Below are 17993 nucleotides of genomic sequence, written 5' to 3' on the forward strand. Positions count from 1 at the left end.
CCTCGATAACACCAGTTTTTAATGAATTTAGTCAACATAGTTGAATAAACTTCCTCTAATATTGTTGAGCATTACATGAGTTAGGAGCAGAGGAGGCAGATGATGGGAGTAATCTTGTTGTTCAGTCATTTTCTGTTTTGTCTGACTCTTTGTGACCCCTATTGGGGTTTTCTTGGCAAAGATACTAAAGTGTTTTGCCATTTCCTTTTCTAGCTCATTTTATAGATGAGGAAACTGAGGTAAACAGTTACATGACATACCTAGGGTCATACAGCTAGTAGGCCTCAAATCTGAGGCCACATTTGAATTTGGATCTTCCTGACTCCAGTCCTACTGCTTTATTCACTGTTCCACCTAACTTCCCTGGGGGAGTAATCTGCGGTTTGGTTTTTTTAACTTGAGTAGTAATTAGAGGGCCAGGGATTCAAAAAAGAGAGTATAAAATTGAACTGGTTAACTATAGGGTCAAGAGGAAAGTACAGTCAGAACAAAACTGGTCTAGGGTTTGAGAACTAAGGAGTGGAGGGACTAGAGGTCTCAATGAGGACAAAGGTTTAGGGGGAGTGAGACATATAGTAAGAGGGAATAATAAGAGGTTATAATCAGATAAAGGAATTTCTGAATTGCTAATCTTGGAAATGTGGGGCACTTAAAGAGAATGGTGAGATGAAGAGTGCTAAATGTGTATACTTGTGGTGGTATAAAAGAGTAGGTGATAGAAGGTGAGGAGGTTAAGGAACTGAAATGACATGGTATTTCAGGAAACAGCAAAATGTAGATGTTTTTAATCTTCAGTAGTATTCAACACTGGTTAAAAATAGAAAAGTAGATCAGAATTAGAAAAGGAAGAATAGGACAAATGAAACTCAATAAATCTAGTGTTTGATAAACCTGAAAATATAGTGTGTGGAAGAACTCCATGAGAAGGTCTAGGAGAGAACCTCCAACCTTGAGATGCTACTCTAGGAATCTACTCCAAGGAGAATTAACAGTTGTATTGTCAGACTCGGTTGATGTATTGGTGGATTGACTGCTTTTTTCCTTTCTTTTTTGCCCTTTTTTTTTTTGAGGAGGGAGAGTAGAGCATTTGGGGTTAAGTGACTTGCCCAAGGTCACACGGCTAGTTTTTTGTGTTAAGTGTGTGAGGTCACATTTGAACTCGGGTCCTTCTGATTCCAGGGCCGATGCTGTATTCTCTGCACCACCTAGCCACCCCTTTACCTTCTTTTAAAAGCTTTGTTACAAGGGATAACTTGCCTGAGTATGGGAGAGACAAGATATCGTCAAGTATGATGATGATGGATTTTTTTAAAAAGAGCCATAACAATAAGATTTTTAAATCTATGTTTCTTGAAGAGTTGACTTCAATTTTAGACAATCAATCTTCAAAATTAATGTCTACTGTCATTCCAGTCACCTTGGAATTTAGTCTTTAGGGGAGTACTTCAGGTATCTGCCCTTGGGCTATTTCTCTTTTTGTTTTTTAATCTGTGGTTTTAATGGAGGGGTAAATAGCTTGCTAATCAGGTATGCAGATGACATATCCAGGAGAGATAGCTAACTTTCTGTATATCAGAGTCAAGGTACAAAAAGTTTTCATCAGTGTACAACATTAGACCTTGGGAGAGAGATAAATTCTTAAGACTTGGATTTCAAAAATCACCTTCACAGGTATGAAATTAGAAGGAAATGCGACCTGATAGCACATGGTCTAACAAAGTTCTGGGAGTTTCATTGGACTGCAAGTGTAGTATTAAGTAAAGTATCCAGGATGAGGTAGGTGCTATTCCTTTGTACTTGACCAAAAGGAAGTATTATGTTCAATCCCGGGTACCCCATTTGAGAAAGGACATTAGTAAATGGGAGTGCAACCAGAAGAATAGGAGCAGAATGGAGAAGAACCTTAAGATCTTGCCATGTGCATGTGAGTCGAAGAAAAATGGGGTGTTTAGGTGAGGGACTTAACTCTTCACATTTTTGAAGAGCTGAGGGGATCAGGAAGTAGAAGTAAGAGCAACTGGTAGAAATTGCAGAGGCAAATTTAGCCTTCATTTAAGGGGAAAAATTTGTAACAGTTAAAATCTGTCTTAAATTGTAATGGGCATTATTGTTCAATAATATGAAAGCTATAAAGCAGGATACAATAGAACAACATAAGAGATATGAATTTTGCTACACAGTGATGACATTCAATTACTTCCAAAGGTCTGCCATCTACCATTACTATAGTTGTTTCCTGTGCCAATGCAGATGACAGTTCCTCCATACTTTGATGTAAACAGTTTTCATGACTTGGTGCTGCCAGTCTTTTTTTAATTCATTTTTTAACTACCATTCTGTTAATGACCCTCTTTGCTCTTAGCTATACTAGTCCTTGAACAGTAGACCTAGTCTTTTGATCAGTCCCTCTTTTTAAGATTTTCTGGGAATAAGAACCTACCAGATCTTGTGTTTTGTGAGAATCCAGGATTACCTCCTTTTCATGGGAAATCACTGAAAAGATTAGACAGAAGATATTAGAAAGCAGCACCTTCCATTGTTGCTAAACACTACCATGTTTTGGATACCATTTAGAAAAACCTTACAACTCACTTGCAGCAGTGCAGAATTTATAAAATTTACAATGACAAACAGCTGGATTACTTCCTTGTTAGCTATCCATTTAGCACATTTATAGTTTACATTAATATTAATATGTAATTATTACCTGTTTTATATAATAAATATTTCTTAGTCATGACAGTCTCAGTATAGATCACCTGAAGTAGGTTCTTTCAATAAGCACAGTTGCAACTAAAAGGTTTGCAAATTAATTGGGAAAATTGCAAATCAGGTAGTCAGCGAAATAATTCATTGTCACATCCAATCAATAAACTTTGTAAATCAACTCATTTAATTCAAAAAATGATCTATATAGATCAAGCAACCAATTAAACAATTAGCATACACTTTGCAATTAATTAATTTAAGCATCAATCATGTAATTAAAACTCCAAATTTAAACTGCATAGTTTAGAAACATACTGTCTTTCAAATATTTAGAAAATACTCCATGCTTTGGAAACTAGATTGAATGCTGGCCGATTTGCCATAACAAACAATATTATAACAAAACAGCTCTCTCCTCATTCTCCTACCTATCTCATCACTTCCTCTCAGTCTTCTTCTCTGTATCCTCATTCAGATCACACCCTCTAACCATAGGTGTCACACGGGATTCCATCCTGAGCCCTCTTCTCTTTTCTCTCTATACCAGTATAGATGGTGATTTCATTAACTTATGGATTGTAATTGCCATCTCTTTGCTGATGATTCTCAAATCTATCCATCCTACCTACCTCAATCTTTCTACTGAACTCCATTCTCATGTATCTAAACTGCCTTTCAGACTTCTTGAACTGGATATCCAGCAGACATTTTAAGCTCAATATGTCCAAAACATAAGTCATTATCTTTTCCCCTAAATTCCCTTCCTCCTACCCCTGCAATTTCCCTGTTACTATAAAGAGTAACATCATCCTCCCAGTCCCTTGGGCCCAAAACCTAAGTGTCATCTTCGATTCCTCATTATCTCTTTGCCCCCTTCTCTCCCTCCCCCCCCCCCCATATCTAATCTGTTGCTGAGGCTTTTTGATTTCTCTTGAATTTGCTCCCTTCTCTCCTTTGACACTGCCACCACTCTGATGTAAGCACCTATCACTTTTGTCTGGAGTGTTGCAGTAGCCTGCTGGTGGGTCTGCTTGCTTCAAATGTCTCCCCACTCTCCTCAACCATTGAAAGGATTTTCCTAAGGTACAGGGTCTGATCATGTTACCTCCCCCCTACCCCTGATTCCATTTGCTCCCTATAGCCTCCAGGATCTGTTTGGCCTTCAAAATCCTTCATAACCTCACCCCCTTCTACCTTTCCAGTCTTGTTATACCTTGCTCCCTGCCTTATACTCATCTATCCATTGACAATGGCCTTCTTGCTGTTCCATTAACAAGATAATTTATCTCTTGATAATCTGGCTGTCCCTAATACCTGGAATGTTCTTCCTTCTAATCTTTGCCCACTACCTTCTCTGGCTTCCTTCAAGGTCCAGCTAAAATCCCATCTTCTCCAGGAAGTCATTTCCAGCCCGTTTTAATTCCAGTGTCTTCTATCTCTTAATTATTTCTTACTTAGCCTGTATATATTTGATTTCTTGTTGTCTCCCCCATTAGATTGTGAGTTTCCTGAGGTCCAGGACTATCTTGTCTCTTTTGTATCTCCAGTGATTAGCACAGTGCCAGGTGTGTAGTAGTCACTTAATAAATGTTTATTGACTGATTGACATTGTAAATTTGAACTTTAGTAATATAAGTAACAGAGTTTTCTCTGCGACTGTTGAATCCCAGATTCTTAGAGCTTGAATGAACTTCATAGGTTCTGTAGCCCAGTCCCCCAGTAGAAACTTGATCCTGTCTCCTGACAAGTACTTAGCCAATATCCTCTTAAAATCTCTCTTACTATTTCATAGAGCTATTGTAGGAACATATTTGTAAAACTGAATGTACTTATAGAAATGTGATTTATAGTTTTTATTATTCTGCTAAAATCTTCTGATACCTATTCAAGGGCATAGAGTTGACCCTAGGTTCTTGAGAGCTACAGCAGTAGAACACAAGCTCTAAGGGACAGCTAGGTAGCTTAGTGGATAACGTGATGAATTTTTAGTTAAGAAGACCTGATATCAAATTCTTCCTTAGACACTAGATGTGTTTGTAAGCAAGTCTGTAATCCTAGCAACCTACCTCAACAGGCTTATTATGAGAATCAAAGGATGTGTGTAAAATTTCTTGGAAATGGTAAGACACTGTATATGTTTTCTAATATTATCAGTGTTACTAGGGGAGGTTCTGCCAAGCTAGAAGGAGTTAAGTGGAATTTCTTTCTCTTGCCTGAATGCCAGGCTTTCTAAGTTCAAAGGGGTTTGTCATCAGTTGGCAGGAGGGTGGTGAGCTTTTTGCCCCCCACTGACTGCCAAAACCCTTCTTCTAAGTCACAAAGGAGACTTTTTTCAGTCTCTGTCAGTAGAAGAAGTACCCACACCAGGAAAACAAAAAATCTTTGACCTATTATTATTTCCTAAGGGAAGCCATTACACTTTGGGAAATCATATGATCACAGTAGTCAGAACTGTAATGAGTTATAGATCATCTGATCCAACATCTTTATTTTACAAATGAAGAAACAGAAACCCAGAGAATTTTTAAGGTCATACAGTGGTAGAAGACCCTGTAGATGTGATAAGGAACTCACCATTTCTGGACATAGCCCATTCAACTTTAGACTAACTCACTATTCGACTCAACCGTTAAGTCCACTTAAATATACTTTTATTTTTAGAAGATTTTCCTTATGATAAAATTTGACTCCCTACAACTTCTCACTATGCTTAGTTCTAACCTCTGGAGCTAAGGAGAGATAGTTGAATCCCTCTTCCATGTGACAACTTCTTAGTTACTTAAAATATAGTGAGGGCATCCTTCCGAAGTCTTCTCTTCTCCAGGCTAAACACTCCTCCCCCTCCCCCCCGCCCAGTCACCTGACATATATCCTAGTTTCCTTTCTCTGAACATGCTCCATTTTCTCAATTGTCTCCTATAGTGTGGCACCCAGCACCAGAAACAGTATTCCAGTGGGCTTTTTTTTTTCCCAGGGCAGAGATCACTTAGAGCTTCACTTAACCCCTTCTAGGTACTTTGCTCACTTGTATTAATGCAACATGATTGAATTTTGCTTCTGTGATAGCATCATCACATTCATTTTAACTTAAAGTTCACTAAAACCCCTAGAGCTTTTTCATGAGTTACTTTCTAGCCACATCTATCTCATATATATTGTGTTTCAGCCAGTACTTGTTCAGCCATCAAAATGTAACTGATTTCAGAGCATCCCTCCCCCCATTTGTTTTAATTTCATACTATCATTAATATAATTGTGTAAAATGAAGAGAAAACTTAGGTAGTTGGGGGGGTAGCTGGGAAGTACTTTATCAGTATATCTGAAAGCTAAGGGAGGAGGAGATGTATATTGGCTTCAAGTCCTCAATCAATCTAAGTTTGCCTTGAAGATCAACTTGTCAACCATGGGTTGGGAATCTTTCATACCTTGGCTCAAATTCTGCCAAAGACCCCTGTTGATTACTGTAAGAACAGTAGTCTTAGAAGGGTATTAACTTCCTGTAGGTCTATAATGTCTTAATGTAGTTCTTCCTGTGGTAAAATATAAGGGCTTTACTTTTCCACGTGTATATCAATCTTCTGAGGTTTCATGGCCCCTTGAAGTCATATTATCTGGTTACTTGTGGACCTGATTCAGAGAAATGAGGGGTCCATAGTGTTTTGTGGATTTTGAGCACATTAGACTTGCTTGTATTCAGTTTCCACCCCCTGCTACTTAATAAATTTTAAATCCTGAGCCCCAGACTTATATTTTTCTGTTAGTTTCCTTATCTATAAAACAGGAATACCATTTATCCTAGAAAGTTGTTGTGAGGATCAAATGAGATATAAAAACATTAAACAAATGCTAGTTGTTGTTTTCCCTGTTCTTCTTCCCTTTCTCTCACCTCCTTCTCATGGTCCCATCTTACCTGTGACTTACATTTTTACTGTCCTTCTCTTCTCCTCCCACCACCTCGTGAACTATAGAGAACAGAACCTGGCAGACTGTAGCCCAGTTCTAAGGATGTTTGTGTGCTTCTCTAGAAGTGTCCAGTGAACAGATCACCCAGCAGAACTTGGTCCATCCCATGATAGGTGCAAATAAAATGTCAGTATATATATATATATGATGGGACTTGTTCAGGATCACAAAGCTCATGAATGTCAGAGTGGGGATTCAGACCTGGATCTCCTGACTCAAACTATTTTTGCAGTTCAGGTCATTCAACAATTATAAACCATGTGTTTATTGCATTTCATGTAAGTATGTCAGCTTTTTCTAACCACTCCATGTGGTCTGCCAGCCTCCCTGTTACTTTACTTGAGTTGCCATCTTTTTCAAATTTGGGGTTGTTGCAGTTGTCCATTTGTTACTTGAATACTTAAGAAGACCTATGTTTTCATCAGTTTTAAGTATCTGATCAGCTTAGGCCGTTTCTATCTTCTCCATGCCTTAGACTTTTTAATGAGTTGCTATGACCAAAAATTGGATCTTCATTGCCAAACCCTCTGGTGATGAGACCTGACACAGTCCTTTATTGGGCCACTACTTAAAGGTTTGCCAGCTTGGTATGGTATCTACCAGAGTATGCAGTTTGAGTACCAGAACCTGTATTGGAAGGGACCTCAGAGGTCATTTAGTTCAATCATACTAGAACAAGAATCCCCTCTATAACATCCCCAGTAAGTGGTCATTTTAGCTTTTGCTTTAAGACCTCTGCTGGGTCTCTTCAAGAGACTCAGGATTACCTTCCAGCCACAAAAATGCAATGGAAGACTTAAGTGGAAGAAGTATACATATACACACATAGACATAATGTATATGTACATACATGTATATATACACATGTATGTGTGTTATGAGTAAGATTTGTTTATTTCAAACCCTTGGTATTAGGACTATACCCAGTTCTTTACTAGAGAAAAAAGAAACCTAACATTATGTTGGTATAAAAACATGCCTGCCGTGTGTTTTAACTTTGATTTATAGCTGCTGTCCCTCTATTCCTATTCAGCTTTAGTACTGCTACCTTAACCACAACATCTGGTCACTAAGCTCTAATGAGTCTTCCTCTGTGGTAATGAATATACTCCCATTGTTTCCTCTCTCTAATCCATCCTTCACACAGTTGCCAAAATAATCTTCCTAATGCAAGAGACTAACTACACCACCCTTTTAAAAAATACCATCATTGACTATTTTTTTATTGTAGGATAAAGTCTACATTTCTTAGTCTGGCATTTAAAACTTTTCACAGTCAGACTTCAGCCTACTCCTCCAGCTTTATTGTGTGCTCCTTCCTTTCACATATTCTGTTCCAGCAAAACTGGACCACTAATAGTTTGCTAATCTCATGCTACCTTCTTGTATATATCTCTGAATGTTTATATGGCATGGAAAAAATGTCCAGCATAGTTCCACCTATTGGAATCTTCTCATTTCAAGACAGCTACAGTGATCTGTTTCATGTAACATTCTTAATTTAGTTGTTTAAAGTGATCTTTTTCTCCTCAAATTTTTTATGACATTTTGTCTAGAAACCTTTCCTTTGTGCATACCAAATCAACTTTGTGTGATATACTTATTTATGCATGTCTTATCTTCCCCATTAGATTGCAGACTCCATGAGGCCAGAAAGTATCTTGCTTTTTCATCTTATAACAAAGGAAATTAATTTTAAAAAGGCAATAAACATTTATTGAGTACTTACTATGTATCAGTCACTTAGCTAAGCACCAGGGATACAGAACCAAAAAAGACTGCTTGCCTTCAAGGAGCTTTTAATTTAACAAGATGGCAGAGTAAATGTGGGGACTTTCTAGAGCTGCAGAACCCACAAAATGATGGAGTGAAACAAATTTCCAGCCCAACACAGCCTAGAAGGTTGACAGGGTTCATTGAACCAGGCTGGGAGCAGAGTGCAGTCTAGCGTGGGCTGCACTGGCATAGAGGGAGCCAGGGAAGGTCTCAGTAAACTGAATCATTGGTAGCTGTGGTGGTTTTCAGACTTCTCAACCTGCAGGTGCCAAAGATAAGATAGAAGGTCAGTGGGTGAGAGAAGAGCATGGTCCAACCCCAGGGCAGTGGAGCTGGCAGTGTTGGTAGCATCAGTAGTGGCTGCTTCCAGAACTCTGGGCCCACAAGATGATGGGGGAATCAAGTGGCTGATCAGAGAGGAATTGCAGGGATCTCTTTGTTGGTGTTGAGGTAGGATTCTCTTGCTTTTCTCTGCTTGGATCTAGTTCATAATCCTGGGTGGTGGTCCTTTGGCTGCGGTAGAGAGGGAACCCTCCTCATAGTTCCATGGCAGAAAAGAGTGCTTGGGGTCACTTACAGACCAGAGCGCAGGTCAGAAGAGGAGTAAACAACTGTCCTTTGAATGTACCAACTTGGAAGAACTGAAGATTAACAGGTCCCTAGAAGCATCTCTGAAAACAACTGCACAAAACCCCTAACGCTTGGGACAATACACCCACCCCCACCCCCACTGCAAGCTGAGTCCTCCCTTGGCAAAGAGAAAGTGAAGTATTTAACTGGGAAAATGAGAAAACAGCATTAAAAATTTCAGACTACAGAATTTTACTTTGATGATAAAGAAGATCAAAACATACAACGATAAGAAGATAAGAAAGTCAAAGCTCCTACATAAAAAACCTCCAAGAAAAAATATGAATTGGTCTCAGGCCATGGAAGAGCTCAAAAAGGATTTTGAAAATCAAGTAAGAGAAGTATAGGAAAAATTGGAAAGAGAAATGAGAATAATACAAGAATATCATGAAAAATGGTCAACAGCTTGCTAAAGGAGACCTAAAAAAGACTGAAGAAAATAACACCTTAAAAAATAGACTAACCCAAAAGTCAAAAGAGTTTTAAAAATCCAATGAGGAGAATGCCTTAAAAAGCAGAATTGTACAAATGGAAATGGACATCCAAAAACTCACTGAAGAAAATAATTCCTTAAAAATTAAAATGGATCAAATGGAAGTTAATGAGTTTATGAGAAATCAAACAGAACCAAAGAATAAAAAAAAATAGAAGATAATGTGAAATACCTCATTGGAAAAACCACTAACTTGGAAAATAGATCCAGGAGAGATAATTTAAAAATTATTGTATTACCTGAAAGCCATGACTAACTGAAGAACTCATCTTTCAAGAAGTTATCAAGGAAAACTGCTTTGATATTCTAGAACCAAAGGGTAAAATAGAAATTGGAAGAAGCCACCAGTTGCCTCTTGAAAGAGATTCTAAAAGGAAAACTCCTAGGAATATAGTAGCCAAATTGTAGAGTTCCCAGGTCAAGGAAAAAATATTACAAGCAGCCAGAAAGAAACAATTCAAGTATGGTGTAAATTACAGACAGGATAACACAAGATCTAGCAGTTTCTACATTAAGGGATCAAAGGGCTTGGAATATGATATTCCAGAGGTCAGAGAAGCTAGGATTAAAACCAAGAATCACCTATCCAGCAAAACTGAGTATAATTCTTCAAGGGAAAAACTGATTATTCAATGAAATAGAGGACTTTCAAGTATTCTTGATGAAAAGACCAAAGCTGAATAGAAAATTTGACTTTGAAATACAAGAATAAAGAGAAGCATGGAAAAGTTAACAAGAAAGAGAAATCATAAGGGATTTATTAAAGTTGAACTGTTTACATTCCTGCATGGAAAGATGATATTTGTAACTCGTGAGACCTTTCTCAGTATTAGGGTAGTTGGAGGGAATATAGAGATAGATAGAGATAGAGGGTACAGGGTGAGTTGAATATGAAGGAATAATATCTAAAAAATCAAATTAAAGGATGAGAGAGGAATACATTGGGAAAAAGAGAAAGGGAGAGATAGAATGGGGTTAATTATGTCACATAAAAGGGGCAAGAAAAAGCTTTTACAATGGAGGGGAAGAGGGGGGAGGCTAGAGGAATGAGCGAACCTTACTCTCCTAAGATTTGGCTTAAAGAGGGTATAACATACACACTCAGTGGGGTATCTTACCCAATGGGAAAGTAGGGGGAAGGGGGAGATGATAGAAGGGAGGGCAGATTGGGGGAGGGGATAGTCAGAAGCATACACTTTTGAAAATGGACAGGATGAAAGGAGAAAGTAGAATAAATGGGGGAAGGGATAGAATGGAGTTAATACAGTTAGTCTCTCACAACATGACTATTATGGAAGTGTTTTGCATAACTACACATGTATAACCTATATTGAATTGCTTGCCTTCTCAGTGAGGGTGGGTGGGGAGGGAAGAAGGGAAAGAATTTGTAACTCAAAAGTTTTAAAGACAGATGTTAAAAATTGTTTTTATGTGCAACTGGGAAATAAGATGTACAGGCAATAGGGTATAGAAATTGATCTTGACCTATGAGAAAGTGAGGGGGAGGTAGATGGGGGGCGGTAATAGATGGGAGGGCAGACTGGGGGAAGGGGTAATGAGAATGCATGCCATCTTGGGGTGGGAGAGGGGAGAGATGGGGAGAAAATTTGGAACTCAAAATCTTGTGGAAATGAAGTTGAATACTAAAATAAATTAATTAATAAAAAAAAAGTGTCCTAGGGCAAAGTGATGAAAGCTCACTCACTTGAGAGTATTTACAGTGTCTGTGGGCAGAGCAGTGACTTTCCAGTAGAGACACGGCCCAATGCTATAATGGGTTAGAGGATAATCCTCTGTATTCTATCTTTAACTTGTAATTCTTCATCCAGAAGTTATCATTGCCACTTATTGAGCTTAATTATTTAAATAACACATGGTTTATTTTCTCTCTAGGACTTCCCCACAATTTTCTGCTCCCTGCCTACCTTCTGGTCACTGCCATCTTTCTGATGCCAAAGATATAGCCTCTTACAAAGTGTAAGGGTCAAAATAGAGGTAGCAGAATGAGAAAAACAGAATGAAGCCTCCCAGTAGGACCTTTGCAGCCACTTCTCTTTTTTTACACTTTTGCCCTCCACATTGATCCACAGATTATCCTTGGCACTTTCTTGCCCCTCTCAAGGAAATTATACATATAATAGGAAAGCATCATTTGTAAGAAGAGAGCACTCTTCTCTGTTTAGCACAGTGACCCTATAGAATAGTCAATGTCCGTCCACATACATTGTGGTTGCCCTCAGATGACTGAACTTTTGGTGCTTTGCTTTGGGATACATTTTTTTTTTTAAGAAGTTTGAAATTTTTAGTCACCATAATATGACTGAATACTTATGACTGGACTGATGTCTAGATGGTGGGGGTGGAGAAACACATTTACTTCTTAAGTGTATATTATGTGCTTTGCACTTTATAAATATTATTTCATTTAAACTTCTCAATTTAAAAAAAAATCCCCCAAACAAATTTTGAAGTGGCAAAACCCACAAAAGGATGAGGAGAAACAATTTTCCAGTCTAAGACAACTTAGAAGTTGGCAGGAGAGCTCTGTTGCACTGCAGTGAGAGTGGAATGCAGGCCGTGCCCCAGCAAGCCAGCAATAAGTTTTAGGAGTGACTGAATCACTGGTGGCACTGGCAATTTCTGGACCTCTCAACCCATAGATGGTAAGTGGTCAGACAACTGGTCATAAGGAGATTACAGGGATCCCATTTCTGTCACCAGGGGAAGGACTCTGTTGCATTACACATTCTTGGATCTGAGTGGCAGTCCTGGGCCACAGTCACAGGGTGAGGAGGAACACTAGCATGCCAGAGCTTGTGGCTCTAGGGGAATGGAGATCCTAGTCACAGTTTTAGTGTGAAAAAGTAATTGTAGTTGCTCACAGATCAGACAGAGCACAGTCCACAAACTAGTAAACACATCTTTCCTTAGATCATACCACCTTGGAAGAACCAAAAACTTACATATCTCCAGAATTACCTCTGAAAATGGTTGTACAAAAATCCTGAAGCTTGGAACTGTGCCCCCTCCCATCCAGAAGCAGAGCCCTATATTAGCATAGAGTTAAAAGTTTAGGAGAAAAAAAAAAAAGACTGAAAAAATGAGCCAACGCAGAAAGAGATCTTGGCTATAGAAAGTTACTGTGGTAACAAGGGAAATCAAAACATGAATTCATTAGAAGACAAAAAAGTCAAAATTCCTAAATCCAAAGCCTCAAAGAAAAATATGAATTGGCCTCCGGCTACAGAGGAGCTCAAAAAGGATTTTAAAAATCAAATAAGAGGGTTAGTGGAAAAATTGGGAAGACAAATGAGAGTGATGCAAGAAAATAAAAAAAAGAGTCAATAGCTTGGTAAAGGAGGCAGAGAAAAATACTGAAGAAAATGACACCTTAAAAAAAAAAAACAGACTATGCTAAATGGAAAAAGAGGCACAAAAGTCTGGTGAAGAAAAGAATGCCTTCAAAAACAGAATTGGCTAAATAGAAAAAGAGGTACATAAGTTTACCAAAGAAAAGTACTCCATAAAAAGTGGAATTGGCCACATGGGAAAGGAGGTACAAAAGTTCAGTGAAAAAAAAATTCCTTAAAAATTAGAATTGGACATGTGAAAGCTAATGACTTTATGAGACATCAGGAAACAATAAAACAGAATCAGAAGAATGAAGAAATAGAAGAAAATGTTAAATATCTCATAGGGGGAAAATGACCTGGAAAATAGATCCAAGGGAGATCATTTAAGAGTCATTGAAATACCTGAAAGCCATGATCAGAAAAAAGAACCTAGACTCCTCTAGGCTTGATAATTAAGAAAATTATCAAGGAAAATAATTAAGAAATTATGAAGGAAAACTTCCCTGAGATTCTAGAACCAGAGGGTAAAATCGAAATTAAAAGAATCCACTTATTACCTCTAATATAGAGCCCAAAAGGGAATATTGTAGGAATATTGTAGTCAAATTCCAGAGCTCCCAGGTCAAGGAGAAAATATTGTAAGCAGTTAAAAACAAAGCCATTCAGATTGTAGAGTCACAGTCAGGATAACACAAGATCTAGCAAGTTCTCTATTAAAGAATCCAAGGACTTAGAATGTGGTATTTCAGAGGGCAAAAGAACTAGGATTATAACCAAGAAACACCTACCCCGCAAAACTGTAATCCTTCAGGGAAAAAAAATGGACAACTGTTGAAATAGAGGACTTTCAGACATTCCTGATGAAAATTTTACTTTCAAATATAAGACTCAAGAGAAATATAAAAAGGAAAGAGAAATCATAAAGGTTTCAATAAGGTTAAATTGTTTATGTTCCTACCTAGGAAAATGGTACTTTCTCATTACTAGGACACTTAGAAAGAGTGTACGTCAGACAGGGAATGGGGGGGGGGGGTTGAATATGATGGGATGGTTGGCCAAAATAGTAAAATCAAGGAGTGAGAAAGAAGAATGCTCTAGGAATACAGAACGGGAAAGGGAAAGGTAGAATGAGATAAGTTATCTGATGTAAAAGAGTCACAGAAGAGCGTTTACATTGGAGGGGAAGATGGGGAAAGTATGGGGGGCAGCCTGCATGAACCTTACTCTCACTGCAATTGATGCAAAGAGGAACTAACTTACACACTCAGTGTGTGTAGAGATCTCTTCTTATACAAGAAAATAGGAGTGGGAGGGGATAGGAGAGGGAAGGGGTGGCTGATAGAAGGGAGGGTAGATTAGGGAGCTAAAAGCTAGAAGCAAAACACTTTGAAAATGGATAGGATGGGGGTGGCTAGGTGGCGCAGTAAATAGAGCACCAGCCTTGGAGTCAGGAGAACCTGAGTTCAAATCTGGCCTCAGACACTTAACCCTTACTAGCCACGTGACTGTGAGCAAGTCACTTAACCCAAATTGCCCTACTTTCCCCCTCCAAAAAGAAAAAAAAAAAGAAAATAGGATGAAAGGAGGGAAGAGAGAGAAAGAGGGAGGGGAAAAGGATAAGAATGGGGGAAATATGATGGAGGGAAATACATAATAACCATAATTGGAAAAAATTTATAGCAGCTTCTCTGATAAAGACTTCCTTTCTCAGATATATAGAGAACTGAGTCAAATTTATAGGAGTAAGAGCCATTCCTCAATTGATAAATGGTCAAAGGATATGAACAGGCCATTTTCAGGTGAAGTAATAAAAGCTATCATGAAAAAATGCTCCAAATCACTATTGATTAGAGAAATGCGAATTAAAACAGCTCTGAACACAGCTATCAGATTGGCTAATATGAATGAAAAGGAAATTGACAAATGTTGGAGGGGATAGAATTAACATACCTAAAGCAATGTTGGTGAAATTGTATACAGATTCAACAACTCAGTATTATTTACATAGGTTCCCAAAATGGGTGATACCTGATACCACCCCCCTGTGGGGGTGCTGGAACAATCTAGGGGGGTGGTAATAGTTTGAAATTATACAAATTTCCCCAAAACCATTAAAGGGTTAAAGAAAGTAGATTTCCAGAGGGACACTGAGTAATATATATAAATTTTTTTAATTTTGAAAAGGGGGCAGTAGGCCAAATAAATTTGGGAACCTCTGCATGTAGAACTATTTGAAACCATGCCTAAAGGGCTATAAAACCATCCATACCCTTTGACTGTACAATACCACTACTAGGTCTGTGTCCCAAAGAGTTAAAAAAGAAAAAGGAAAAGGATTATTTGCACAAAAATATCTTTTGCAGTAGTTTTAGTGGTGGCAAAGAATTGGAAATTGAGATGTCTATCACTTGTGGAATAGTTGAACAACTTGTTGCATATGATTATAATGGAATTCTGTTGTGCTGTGAGAAATGACAAGCAAGAGGCTCTCAGAAAAACCTGGAAAGACTTATATGAACTCATGCAAAGTGAAACAGCAATATTGTATGATGATCAGGTGTAAATAACTTAGCTATTCTTATCGATAAAATGGCCTAAGAACAATACTGTACATCTCCAGAGAAAGAACTGATGAAATCTGCATACAGATCAAAGCATATTTTTCCTTTACTTTTTTTTTTTTGGTCTTTGTCTTCTTTCACAAAATGACTTGTAGGTGAATATGTTTGGCATGACTGCATTTGTATAACCTTTATCAGATTGCTTGCCTTCTCTATGATGGGGCAGGGAATGGACCTCAAAATCTGGGGGGAAAGGAATGTAATTGCTTTTACATGTAATTGGGGTAAAAATTTAAAGAAAGAATTTCTATGATCTATGCTTTTCCTACCTTATCAAAAATTACTTCCCTTTGTGAATCTTAATTGCTCTAGCCAAACTGTACTATACCCTATTCCCATAATATTCCTGCCATTTTCCAACCTGTCCCTCAAGTTTTGGCTCTGATAATAATTATTCCATGATTTCTTCCTTGCTCACCCTAGACTGAAGCAATTTCCCTTCCTGAATTGTTGCCCTTATTCTCTGGTACTATCTGATATTCATATATTATGGTTATTGTGCTTACATGTGTGTATGTTATCTCTACCATTATACTATAAGCTCTGTTAGGGAATGGGAATCATCTAAACTTTGTCTTTAACCAAGCAGTGCTATGCATTGAGGCAAAATAATGTAATAGAAAGAATATTGAGGATGTTCATCACACTTGGTACAAAGGACTCTTGATTCAGTCAGAAAAACTAAATTGGAACCTGGCTCTGGAACTGACTTTCCAAGTGATCTGAGAGTAATCTGTTTTTCATTTCTGAGCCTCAGTTTCCTTTTCTGTAAGATGGAGATAGGCTAGTGGCTCAGTGGATAGAACAGTGGACCCAAAGTCAAGAAGATCTGAGTTCAAATCCAGTCTCAGCCATTTAATAGCTGTGTGATCTGGAACAAGTCACTTAACCCATTTGCTTCAGTTTCCTTATCTGCAAAATGAGATGGAAAAGGAAATGGCAAACCACTTAAGTATCCTTTCCAAGAACACCCCAAGTGGGATTACAAAGAGCTGGTTACAACTGAAATGACTGAACAACAAAAAGAAGAGGATAATAATCATACTTAGACTCTTTATATCCCTGGGGTGTTGTCAGGAAACCGCTGTGAAACCATAGAAAAGTAACTATTGTTAGTGAGATGAGATAACACTACATTTGGGATTCCACAGGTCCGGACCGGAGTACTCTGCCATTTCTTAGACACATGACTTTGGGCAAATCAGTTAACTTTTGTCTTGATCTCATTTGTGAAATGCGTGTGATAACTCATGCTGTAAATTGTAGAATGCTACAGAAATATGAGCTATCAGTATTGTTACTTTGTTACTGTCTTTACTGCTCACATGGCACTTGTTATAAACCACCTTGTACTTGTCTTATCTTTCTTCTTAGAGCCATAAGCTTCTGGAGTGCAGGGAGGGGCTGTGCTTTCTCTATCTTAGTTCCTTCATGAAGTATTTTCACATTCAGTAGCTGAATAAAGTACTATAAAGTACTGTTATTCTAAGTGATACAAGTGATTAAGACAATTCTGAAGGACTTACAAAGGAAAATGCTATCCATTTCCAGAGATAAAACTGATGGGGTCTGAATGTAAATCAAAGCATACTTTTCCTACCTTCTTTCTTTTTCTTTTTCTTGTTGTTTTGGCCTGTGCTTTCTTTTGCAGCATGGGTAATATGGAAATAATATTTTGCATGACTTCACATCTATAAAATATATCAAATTGCTTGCTTTTTCAAGGTCGGGGAGCGGAGTGAGGGAAGAATTTAGAACTCAGAAGTTTTAATGAATAGATGTTTAAAAAAATTTTAAGAGATATAAATACTATAAATTAAAAACTGTTTTCATAGTTTTTTCTACTTTTCAGTGCCAGCATTTTTGTCTCCTTAATAAAGCAGGATTTGTGGCTAATAATTAGTTCTTACTGCTCAAAAGCATAACTTTTACACCCTTTTATTTTTCCATGTCTGCTTTCTAGGTTTTTCAGGCCTTCATTTGCATTCCCTAAGTTACCCTGCCTTATTAATGTCTATTTGTTCCCTTCCAGTGACAACGTCAGTGCTTATTGTCTCCATATTGCTGAGGATGATGGTGAGGTTGACACAGACTTCCCTCCCCTGGATTCCAATGAGCCCATTCATAAATTTGGCTTTAGCACTTTGGCCTTGGTTGAGAAGTATTCATCTCCTGGTCTTGCAGCCAAACAGTCGCTCTTTGTTCGAATGTGAGTATTTACCCAGATTTTAATTTTAGCATTGTGCCCTATTCTCTGTATTTTCTATTAGCCTACTTGGATTTTAACCATATCTTAGAGAATTACTGTTTGCAGATAGCTATTTTTTGGTAATTAAAACTTCAAATTTAAGTGATCACCATTAGAAGTAAATCATGTAGGTGATGTTGCATGTCCTACAACTAGATTCATAGAACATCAAAGCTGGAGGAGAATATACAGTGTAGAAT

The 17993-nt window shown here is 37.9% G+C and overlaps 1 protein-coding gene across 8 annotated transcripts in view; it reads left to right on the top strand.

Annotated features, from left to right (window-relative positions):
• Positions 1 to 17993, top strand: part of MAPKAP1 (MAPK associated protein 1) — a 346315-nt gene that overhangs the window by 171658 nt on the left and 156664 nt on the right. For all 8 annotated transcript variants that reach the window (XM_069082736.1, XM_069082737.1, XM_069082738.1 and 5 more), the window contains one exon: positions 17578 to 17754. In XM_069082736.1, coding sequence (XP_068938837.1) covers positions 17578 to 17754 — 177 coding nt within the window. The remainder of the gene's footprint in view (positions 1 to 17577; positions 17755 to 17993) is intronic.

The sequence above is a fragment of the Petaurus breviceps genome, unplaced genomic scaffold (assembly GCF_028583685.1).
Source record: "Petaurus breviceps papuanus isolate PSGF00001 unplaced genomic scaffold, PetGlider_PUasm1.0 171, whole genome shotgun sequence".
Lineage (NCBI taxonomy): Eukaryota > Metazoa > Chordata > Mammalia > Diprotodontia > Petauridae > Petaurus > Petaurus breviceps.